Source organism: Arabidopsis lyrata (genome assembly GCF_000004255.2).
Source record: "Arabidopsis lyrata subsp. lyrata unplaced genomic scaffold ARALYscaffold_1, whole genome shotgun sequence".
Lineage (NCBI taxonomy): Eukaryota > Viridiplantae > Streptophyta > Magnoliopsida > Brassicales > Brassicaceae > Arabidopsis > Arabidopsis lyrata.
In genome coordinates this window covers 23108733-23120071 of record NW_003302555.1, presented here as the reverse complement: position 1 = coordinate 23120071, position 11339 = coordinate 23108733, and the positions used below count along the sequence as shown (strand labels likewise).

General features: G+C 32.7%; 1 protein-coding gene, 1 long non-coding RNA gene and 1 pseudogene across 2 annotated transcripts; 1 reads left to right on the top strand and 2 right to left on the bottom strand.

The window, feature by feature from the left end:
* Nucleotides 1-2625: 2625 nt before the first annotated feature.
* Nucleotides 2626-4496, top strand: LOC9330072 (outer envelope pore protein 24A, chloroplastic). Its single transcript, XM_002893965.2, has 3 exons — nucleotides 2626-2914; nucleotides 3170-3529; nucleotides 4132-4496. The coding sequence occupies exons 1-3, from the start codon at nucleotides 2711-2713 to the stop codon at nucleotides 4210-4212; spliced, it is 645 nt and encodes a 214-aa protein (XP_002894011.1). The 5' UTR covers nucleotides 2626-2710; the 3' UTR covers nucleotides 4213-4496.
* Nucleotides 4497-7513: 3017 nt separating this feature from the next.
* On the bottom strand, nucleotides 7514-8016 carry LOC110224439 (annotated as a pseudogene).
* A 36-nt stretch (nucleotides 8017-8052) lies between these two features.
* LOC110225179 lies at nucleotides 8053-10084 on the bottom strand. Its single transcript, XR_002329589.1, has 4 exons — nucleotides 10041-10084; nucleotides 9747-9924; nucleotides 8337-8398; nucleotides 8053-8229 (listed from the first exon to the last, which is right to left on the bottom strand). It is a non-coding gene; the product is annotated as an uncharacterized LOC110225179 (long non-coding RNA).
* Nucleotides 10085-11339: the final 1255 nt, after the last annotated feature.

The following is an 11339-nucleotide window of genomic DNA, read 5'->3' as shown; positions in this document are numbered from 1 at the left end:
GTTAGACAATTCAAACGGCTTATATACATTATTAAGAAACCCACGAAACGGCTTATATACGTTCTTAGGAAACCCATAAAAAGCCCAAATTTGAAAATTCAATACGTTTTTGGTTTTAAACTTTTAATGGATTAACCCAAAAAAACTCCTATGGATTGTATGGGTTAACATGTAGAAATCCAAATTTTTTTTTTTTTTCGTCTGAATAATTCATGAAATAGAAGTACGAAAGGAGAAATACAAAGATGGGATACATGGTGGAATACTAACGTCAGCGGGACTTTAACCCCCAGAAACTAAACCCCAAACAACGGGGAAACAAACAGAACACTAAAACATATCTAAACAAGATTGGAAATTTTACACAGAAAAGCAATAATCTTTTTACCCGAACAATCCGAGATTGCAAAAACTATCAGATTGACAACAAAAGAACAGACCACAACCTAAAAAGCCTTCGATCAACTTGCCTCACTTGATGATTAAGAGTCTTCAGAAGAAAAACCTTGGGATACCATGAGAAGCGGAACGGTGGAACCTCAGCCCAACAAGCATAGACCGTTGAAATCGCAATAGCCGGAGATGTCAAGTAAACGACTTGAACCGGTAAGAGGAACCCAAACCTGGGTGGATCTCGCCCTAAATCCGATCGTTGGAGCTGTGTGAGGAAACCCAAAAAATTGGGTCGCCCAAACCGAATTACCACCACAACGACAGTGAGTGGCTTAGAGCCATCGCGGTTTAGGCCATGGAAGCTCAGGTAAAAAAGAGTATTGAAACCTGCAACAAAATCAAACCAACCATACCCTAGATTTGATAGGAGAAATGGATGGGAAAGAAACGAAAATTCGAAACGAAACCAGAGATACGAAACCATACCTAGCTAACTAAACAAAAACCCAAAAACCGAACTGACGCTGTGGCCGTGGTGGCCCACACGCGCCGGTCGGAAACGATGACCTAATGCGGCGGCGAGAAAATGAAGAGAGAAGGGAGAGCAATTTTAAGGAGAGAGAAAGCCAAAGAAAGACCAGTGACTAAATCCAAACTTTTTTACTAGAGTTTTTTTTTTCTTATTTTTTTCTTTGGATTTATATGTATTTATATTTTATATGTATTGTGTTTTTTAAATCTTGATATCTGTATATTCATCTTAATAAATTTGTATTTTATTAAATAGATGATATTATTTTGATATCATTACCTAAATTTTTTTTTGTTTAAATGTGAAATTTATTTATAATGGAAAGTGGTTATACAAAAAAAATGTATAAACATTGGTTCAAATAGAAACTTTAAAACCGAATGCTTAAACTAGAGAATAGGGACATTAGGACCTCGCAGGGCTGCCAAGCGACATTGTAGGTCTCCATGCTGCCCTATCGTCGACAAGTTCAGTGATGATATTCTATCTCTGATAAGTTTTTCAATCACTTTGACCAAGCCTGGTGCTGCATTACCTTAAAATTTTGATATCATATTAACATATATTCATTTATGTGTGTGTATAACAACAACAAAAAACCTTCTTACCACCATCAGTTTGGAAGCTAATGATTTTGAATGTCTTTATGGTTCTGATTGGTAATCGCATTATGGCGGAATATCAAGTATTTCTCTATCACCTTCGGTTTTGGAAATATTGAAGAAACCACTATTTCTTTTTTTTTTGACGTCTAGATTTATTATTTATTGCAAATTATGAGAACTGTTACATAGACGATTCTACAACGGACAATTCCTTCCGACCCTTATTAGATCCACGACAGACGACACTTCCTTCTCCATGCTCTTGACGGACACCTTCAATGATCCACGACCTGACGACACTTCTCTCTCTGCGTAGAATCTTGGCGAACGGCTATAATTGTACTTCGCTGGAGATCTCCTGCACACTTGCCTCCTTTAATCTGCAAATTTATTAATAAATCGCAATATTTGGGACTCGAACCCCAGACCTCTTGATGTAGAAGCATTAATTAACCCTTAGTCAACCAATGGGCCAAGGGGCTTCCACAGAAACCACTATTTCTATTTTTCATCAATTCGTGAAATCAAAAGATATCCAAAAAAATGTATCACCATTAAAACTTTAAAAGAAACAAATTTGACATTAATTCAACCGACTGTACAATTGTAGAAACCGCCATCTATCGCTTGAACTACACCGTTCTTTTTTTTTATCTCCTTTCTTCCAATGATTTTTGGGGAAAATGTCATAAAGAGTTCAACTATGAGTTTTCATTGGAAAAAAAACCTCAAGTTTGTATCATATATCGAACTTTTGTTGATTTTTTTATCTAATCTTAAACTCTTGTTTTTAGGCACATCGCTAAACCGCTAAATGAAACAAATAAACGGAATTATGTTTCCATTAGTAAGCTTCCGTTATATATGATTTTTTTTGAAAATTTTGGATCGAAACACGATTTGTTTGTTCCGCCGTTTCATAATTTAACTTTATGTCTAAATTTATAAAATCAACAAATATTTACGTTTTATTAGAAAAATCAACATAAATTGGTCATTTCTTTCAACATATATTTTTTATTTTTTTATTTTGGTTTAAATATAGTTTTTGAAAGTCAAAATGAAATGTCCAAATACTTGATAATTTCTTTAGAAAAGATACGTCCAACATTTGAAGAAGACATTTTTTTAAGAGAGAGTAACAAGACGAATACACTGGCGGCGGCGGCTATAGAGAGTGATGTCGATGAAAGCTTCTTTCAAGGGAAAGTTCGATGTCGACAATAGCGGTGGCGTTGCTTCGCTTTCCTTCAACGCCGGCAATGCTAAGCTACGCGCCACCATGACTGATACTTCCCTCGTTGCCGGTCCTAGCTTGAACGGCCTCTCTCTCGCCGTCGAGAAGCCTGGCTTCTTCATCATTGACTACAACGTCCCTAAAAAGGTTACTCCTTTTTCTTATTCTCAATATTAGAAGCTAACCCTTTTAGCTTCAAACCAATAAGAAATGATAAATAGACGAAATTGGTATGGATTCTCTGAGAAATTTAGAGTTTTTGGTGATTATACAAGGTTAGGAGTGAAATTGAAGTAGAAAGTTTCGGTTTTTATGCTGCAGGATGTTACGCAATGTTCTATTTGTATGGATCCTCTGAAAATGAGTGAAATGAAGTAGAAAGTTTCGGTTTTTATGCTGCAGGATGTTAGGTTTCAGTTCATGAACACTGTTAGAATTGCAGAGAAGCCTTTGAATCTGACTTATATTCATATGAGAGGAGATAACCGGACAATTGTTGACGGGAGTCTTGTGATTGATCCGGCTAACAAGTTGTCTGCTAATTACATGGTGGGCACAAAGAATTGTAAGCTGAAGTATACTTATGTTCATGGAGGGATAGCTACATTTGAGCCATGTTATGACTTGGCTAAGAATGTGTGGGACTTTGCGGTTTCTCGTAAACTTTATGGTGGTGATAATCTCAAGGCCACTTATCAGACTTCTAGTAAGATGCTTGGTTTGGAATGGTCGAGGAATTCTCAATCAACTGGATCTTTCAAGGTAAATACTATTTTTACTTCTCTGTTTTTGTTCATTGCGCAACTTCTTTTGACACTAGATACCCTTATATGGTTATCCTAGCATTTCTTCTTATGGTCCTGTCTCTTCTCTAGAATTGTGGTTTTGCACTTCATTATGAAACAAATAAATTATCGCTGCAAAACAAAGCATCTATGTGCAATATAGGAGACTACATTGCTCTTCTTGTAATGACATTTAGTTTTATCTAGTAGGTTAAAACTTCTTAACCCAGCCCATGTTGTTTCATCATTAATTGCATAAAAGATGCATGGTGATCTTAAGTGTTGATCAAAGAATTGGATTAGAACCCTTTGGTTAGGGAAATAGTTCATCTTACATGGTTCTGGAAGTTGGGTAGAATATTTGGTTGTATCATCGATCGGGGTTTCCAATAGGTTTAAAACTAACTTCTGCTCTATTATTGTTGGTTTGAACATGTAAATGTGAAGGTGAACTAGAACTTCTCTTGGTGCAATGCATCTTAAAAGAGTGCCTGAATCGAGTTTTTAGAAGTTCAAAGCACTCAGCCAATTGGTTCCTTTTCAGTCGTGGTTAATGAGTTTCTCTTACGGTTTCAACAGGTGTGTGCATCAATGAATCTAGCCGAGGAATTGAAGCCACCAAAACTGACCGCAGAAACTACATGGAACCTGGAAATTTAGCTCCCAAGAGGTCTCAATTCTTTTGTTGTTTAATGTGGATTCGAGTCTTGACAAAGGAATCTAGGAGATTGCTAGTCGTTCCTTGTTTATCATTGTTAGGACTATAAGGACCACAAAAATTGCTATTCTAGTATTAGTGAGTCCAATTAGTAGTAAAATGACCAACTAAGGTGTTTTGTTCAACATTTGCCGAGCTAGATATATCCTATGCTTGAGCTTTGGACTTTCGTTTAAAGTCAAAAGTTGTCACAAATTGAAACCATATGAAACTATATATTTCTCTATATATTTCTCTATATATTTCTGAGAAACAAAGCTAACTTACAAATGCATGAAGAGTTACTTAGGAGTTGCTCAAAGATCATCATCTACACGGGCTGGAAATATTTTCCGCAATCAATCTATAAACTTGGTTTAATGAGAGAATCAAAAGCAAAATGAGTACACAAGCAGCTAAATTAGCTTCGCGAGTATTTGTTTGTTGGTTAACTCCAACAAACACTCTCAGTTTTCTAGCTTCATAACATATATGACCTTGAAATCTAACTTTTAAGAGAAATTAGGTAAGCTGGTCACATACGGTTGGCACGTCAAACATCAATATACACTGCTACATATAGCATAAGAGAAACGAGCGGTGACACCATCGCGCTCACAACTTGGCGGGCTAACTAACTATTTGCATTGAAAAATCTATCTGCAACCATATCACATTCGTGTACAAATCTGCATCACTGCACATCCAAACGTGTATGCATATTTGGTTTACTTCTAGAAACTAAGTAGAAATTGGCCATTGCACAAAAGAGATTGAATTCTTAGCTACATCATAAATATCTTTCCAAGCTTTTCTTACCAATTGTAATTTGTAAGTATAAATGTTTTGTTAAGAAGTAGTTTGTACATCGATTCTTCGTAAGGTTGCTGTCCAAGCTTCGGTTTATCACATTTGGAAACAGAGGAATAATGTACTCCACAACTTGCAGTCCATTCCTCCTCTGCTCATCTTCAAAAACATTGACCGTGAGGTGCGTAACACCATCTCACCTCGTCGCCATCGAAAGCGTTGGAGGAACTTAATGGTTCTCTGGATCCCTTAAATCTCTTTCTCCCTAATCTCTATTGTAATCTTGCTTTTTATTCTTTTTTGCCAAGATTACTCTCCTCTAGGTTTTACCCTTGTATTTCCTAAACACTTCATTTTAATGATATTAACATTTTAGCAAAATAAAAAAAAAAAAAAAAAAAAGTAGTTTGTACATTTCAATTAGGACAATGTAAATATGTTGACAAAAAAAAGAAAATTTAAATATTTTATTTCAATTTTAACCTCCTTTTGTAAAATAAGATCCCCTTAATTATAAAATAAAATAAAATAAAATGTTACATGAAAAGAATACATATCACATAACAGTTAAATGAAAGGTAAAATCAAATAAACTCGTCCAAAAAGTATTTTGACAATTATATACTATGACACAACTATTTTTGTAATTTGTTATACAACGTTTTGTGACTTTTGTCATACACTAATAATTCTCTAGTTTTAATTTTGTAATATTTTATCATCATAATTCATACATATGTCCTTTCTTCTTAATACTAAATTATAGATTAGATCTTTAAAACACCTTTCTTGGATTTTAGGGGAGCCATTGGACGGTTTCAAGATTAGATATATTAAGTGTTTATGTGGACGACCTCTTCTGTCTCCCGATAACATATATTAAGGAATCTGATATTTTTGGAAAGAAATGAAAAAATGAATCAAGCAAAAGTTCAACGGTTAATCATCACAAAAACTCATTGTATATACTAGGTAATTCATTGTTGGACTAAGTGATTATATATGCTAGAGTAGATCCGCTTATACAATATTTTGCGTTTATGTTTAATCTGAGATTAAGATACATAATAAGTGTGTATATACAAATGTACTATGTTAAGTGTGTTTTTGGTGTTTTCTATGTTTAGGACAAACGGGAGAATCTAAGAAGTTAGTCATGTTGCTCGTGCAATAATGCCTACCATATCACGATTCACAAACATCTATTTGGTTTAATACTATATAATATAAATTGTGGTCGGTAGGATTAGTTCATCACAAACATTTGGTTTGTTTGTTTGTTTTTTTTCTTAGTTGATAAAACAAATATTAATTCATTGTTTGATTCTTCGCCATTGCCATTCTTTCTTAATCATCTCCTATATTGTAATAAAAAGAACTCATACTTTTGATACTTGTTCTATAGTTCTATTTAAAATAATTTCTTATAATCGGAATCATTGTAAGCCAAAAGCTAAACTAATCTTAAAATCTTATAAAATTTTGGATCCTTTTATATATATTCAAAATATATATGAACGGGCAAGCATAGTGGTAAATAGATATTATTTTCAACATTTTAAATCATATCTTATTCTACCATATTTACATACATTTTATTCTTTCTATAGATGAAGTTCATTTTTTATTTAGAACAAAAAGACAAATCGATCGAGTTACATGAGTGTTTCTTCGACCAAGTCTTTGATCACAGAAAACTTTAAAGAAGTATCCAGAGATGCAAAATCTTTCTACTCATTATTATATAATAATAATAATAATCTATATACTAGTGATTGACCCGCGGTACACCGCGGGACGATATTTTATAACGAAAAAATGAAATTTTAAGTTGTATTTGTTTTGTTAATATTATTTGTTTTGTTTAGTGTTTAAGATTGTATAAGTGTATTTTGATTGTTAATTATAGGATTTCACTCGTAGTATACCATCCCTTATTAATATTGACCATAACCCATCTCACCATATAACCTCGTCCCGTGAAAAAGCTTACATAATTATAATATTTAAATTTTAATAAAGTTTAAATATTTATAATATTTTAAATTTGTATATATAACATTAACAAAAAAATATTATTTCGTATTAAAGATGTATGATTACACTTTTGGATTGTTAAATTTAATCCATAAAACATATGTATTTTAGTAACTCAATTACACATTTAGATATTGACCCGTGGGACAATATTGACTTTTTAATTTCGTATTAAAGATGTATGATTACACTTTTGGATTGTTAAATTTAATCCATAAAACATATGTATTTTAGTAACTCAATTACACATTTAGATATTGACCCGTGGGACAATTTTGACTTTTTAAATTTTGTTCTTCATAAATTTATGATTTTAGTAGTATATAAAACTGATTGGTGGTGTATGGTTTTTGATAAATTTAGCTCTTATAGTTAAATGTAGTATTATTTATATTCATATGTATGACAAAATATTTCTTAAATTAAATAAAAGGATTTGTAAAATTATTCACAAACCAAAAATTCAGCCCATTTTCATGGATACGGGATCTTTGTTTAAACTGAAAATTATACATCTTTTTTTTCTTTTGATTTTTTGAACTTTTTATTAAAGTAAAAAAAGTATTTGTAAAATAATTCACAAACCAAAAATTCAGCCGGTTTCTATGGAACAATAAAAAGATTACACCAATTCCAAATCATTTTTTTCAAAAGTGTTTAGTATCTCCGATCAATAAGAATAAAGCAAGAACCAATCAATTCTTAGTGCTTAGTTTTGTTGTACTTTTTTTAACCCATTTAAGACCCAAAATCGTTCATATCTTCATCTCTTTAAGCCAGAACTTGCCGCCACTTTTCGTTTTCCCTAATCCAGCCTCCACTTTATCTTTATATTTCGCTAAAGCGTCACCACCGTCGTCTCTGCCGTCATTTGTTTTTCCCGATGATTAATTGTTGTCCCGCTGATCGGCCCAAGAATTTCACATATGGTTTCAAGTAATTATCACCTATATAAATAAAAACAAAAAACATCAGTTTTAATTCAAAACACGTAATTAAAATAGCTTTACAAAGTCGAATCACAATAGAGTGTATGAGGAAACTTCTATAAGTAATTAGACTTCTGTATGATTAATATTACTCCCACTGAGAGCAGTTGGCTTTTTTGTTATATTCCTAAATCCTAAGTCCCCCTGCAAATACAGATAATACAAATAAGGTGTCAACTACACAACAAAGAGGTTAAGAATAGATTTCCTACACAAGTTCAACTACACAATCTGAGCCAGAAATGGCAAACCTTAAACATGTATCGTTGATACAACACTGAATGCAAACTACACTCACAATGGTATGTCTAGACTGCAAAAATCAAAATAAAAGAAAATCAGTACTCAAGACACTTATGTCAGCATGTATAGGCCTGGGCAAAAAACCCGGACCCGATACCCGAACCGATACCCGGACCGAAAAAATCGGGTTGGGGCGGGTTAGGGTATTAGAAAATTACCTCATTGGGTAGAGTATTGGATTACCCGTGGGTATCGGGTCGGGTCGGGGATTACCCGTTACCCATTTAGGATACCCACAAACCCGAAGAAATACACATGTTTATATATGTATATAGATAATTAGATATATAGTCTTATATAGTTATATACTTATATATATATTTATATATATATATATGCAATACACATATGTTTATATATGTACTAGATAAGGCCCGCGTAAATATGCGGGTTAGAAAATAAAATAAATGTAATTTTTATCGAGAATATATAAAATCTAAGTAATAACCTATATAATTTTTTGATCTTATATATGGTAATTTTTTAAATCGGATTTGAACCACACATATTCCATTTTCCAATACAATTTAACTATCTATTTTCTATACCATCATAATAAACCATAATTTATATTTATGCACTTAATGAATTAGAGCTAACAAATTATATCAAACACAATTTATACATAATATCAAATTTATATTATTTTTTAACATCAAATCTATATCTTAGTTAGAATTAAAAATAATTTAGAAATTAACAAAACAAAATTATTAGAAAATTAAAATATAATTCACAAAGAAAATTGGAAATCCAACATTTACCTTTTCTTAGTTTTAATTTGATAATTAAAAAAATATTTCTTTACCTTTTTTAAAATCTAAGTATATGTTTTAGATTTAGAATTTTTCATATTTATGTTAACATAATGTCAAAATCTAATTGGTTGTAATTTTTTACACTTGTCAAAATCTTATTGAAATACTTGTCACATGTCGCGATCCTATGAATTATTAACTTTAGAAACCATACTTTATATAATAAGATATAGATAATTAAAATCTACTCTTAACACTTAAGAGTGAAATAGTCATCTCTGTTATTTTGGATTGGATTTAGTATTTAAATGTCATGTTTGATGTTCTATTCTCTTTATTTGATCATTTGTATGTAAAGTGATTTTAAACTTCGGGTATTACCCAAACCGACCCAAACCCGACAATACCCGAACCAGACCAGAACCGAAACTATAGAAATACCCGAATGGACCATAAATTCATTACCCATTCAACCCGAACCCGAACGGGTTACCCATATGCCCAGGCCTAAGCATGTAATTGAAGCATGAAATAGAATAACATATTAAGAATTGGACAGAGCCAGGAAGGAGAAGATACAAAAAGGCATCTGTGTCATACCTTCATTGATTTCATTTCATCAAGTGCAGCTATAATGTCCATTTCTTTTTTAGAATCCAAAGTTCTGTTCTCCAAGGATTTCATCGCGTCCCCCATCTCCTCAGTGTCTCTTTTCTGTGGAACCAAATGTTGTATCGTTGATACAACACTGAATGCAACCAAAACCTGAATAAATCATCTGCAAAAGCAAACATTGTGTCGTTGTTAATCTCTTTTCTCAAACCGACATAACTACTTTAGCTTTGAACAAAGCCAAAGAGTGAGATTAAAGTTTGGAAGATGATATAAACAAACCTTATTTTGAAATAAAGCCTTGAGAAAAAGAAAGAGAGAAGAAATATATTTTTCCCCAAAAAAATCAAGAGTTGCCGATGGTAAGAGTTGTTATGCAAGAGAGTGTATATATAGTAAAATGAATTAGGTTAAGCATGTAGAGTTGTGATCACGCAAAAAATATTGTTAGGAGAAAAAAATTAGGTATAAAATCTTTGGATCCCAACTTAAAAGGAATATTCCTGATTATGAGTGATTGTGAGTTGGTTGAAGCAATATATTTCTTGGCTAAAGTCGATTTCAGAGAGATATTCAAGGGAACGAATCTCGGGAATGAATGCAGGTACCATTGAATGATTGAGAAGAATTAATGTCGTTGCTGGAAATAAGGATTGTGGAGAGCTATTCGCGGGATCTTAATTGAGTGAAAAATAAGGTAAGATTCTTGTTGAATAAGGTAGATTGTGAGCATTTCAAATTGCTGAGATATTCTCTAGTTAGATATTTGGTAATTTAGATTTGATTATGTTTAATAGCTTTGTAAATCGCATGCTAATTTAGATTTTAAAACAATTTGGAGGTTTTATTAGTTTCCATATCATAAATTATCTTAATATATATGTTTAAGAGAATTATCAAGCGGAGGTGCGACGGCCCGGGGCTTTTTTTTTTATAAAAAAATTTACATATAAAAAAGGCCCAAATATTTTTTAAAAATATTATTAATATGAGAATTATATTTTAAGAGGCCTAATTATTTATAAGAAAATGTATAAAAAGGCCCAAAATTTTTAAAATAACAATTTTTACTATAAAAACTCCGCAAAATTTTTAAAAATTAAGTAAATTTTCTCTTTGTATATAATAATAGGCCAAAAAAATTTTTTTTGCCCTAAGGCTCTCAAATATATTGAGCCGGGGCTGGTGAAAAGGCTTTCCACTACAAGAAAACATAGCAAATTCCGACAAACCAAATAGTCGGAAATTCGTCGGAAATGGATGTTTCCGACGAATTTCCGACTACACCAAGTTTGTCGGAATTCTCTGGTCGGAAAACAATATTCGTCGGAAATTCGTCGGAAATTTCTGTCGAGATGATTTGTCGGAAAATTCGTCGGAAATATTTGTCGGAAAATCGTCGGAAATATTCGTCGAAAGCCCGTCGGAAAGGTGTCGGAAATGTCCGTCGGAATAGCGACGGAAAATTGCCGACGATATCCCGACGGCATATTCCGACGCCATTCCGAGGAGATTCCGACAAACGACGCCGCAAGATCGAGTACGATTCCGACGATTTTCCGACCACAAATCGTCGGAAGT

Bases quoted from the DNA above. Each gene is read 5' to 3' on its own strand.
- LOC9330072 (XM_002893965.2), top strand. From the start codon at position 2,711: ATGTCGATGAAAGCTTCTTTCAAGGGAAAGTTCGATGTCGACAATAGC. The intron at 2,915-3,169 runs GTTACTCCTTTT...TTTATGCTGCAG, and splicing joins ACTACAACGTCCCTAAAAAG to GATGTTAGGTTTCAGTTCAT. The intron at 3,530-4,131 runs GTAAATACTATT...CGGTTTCAACAG, and splicing joins AATCAACTGGATCTTTCAAG to GTGTGTGCATCAATGAATCT.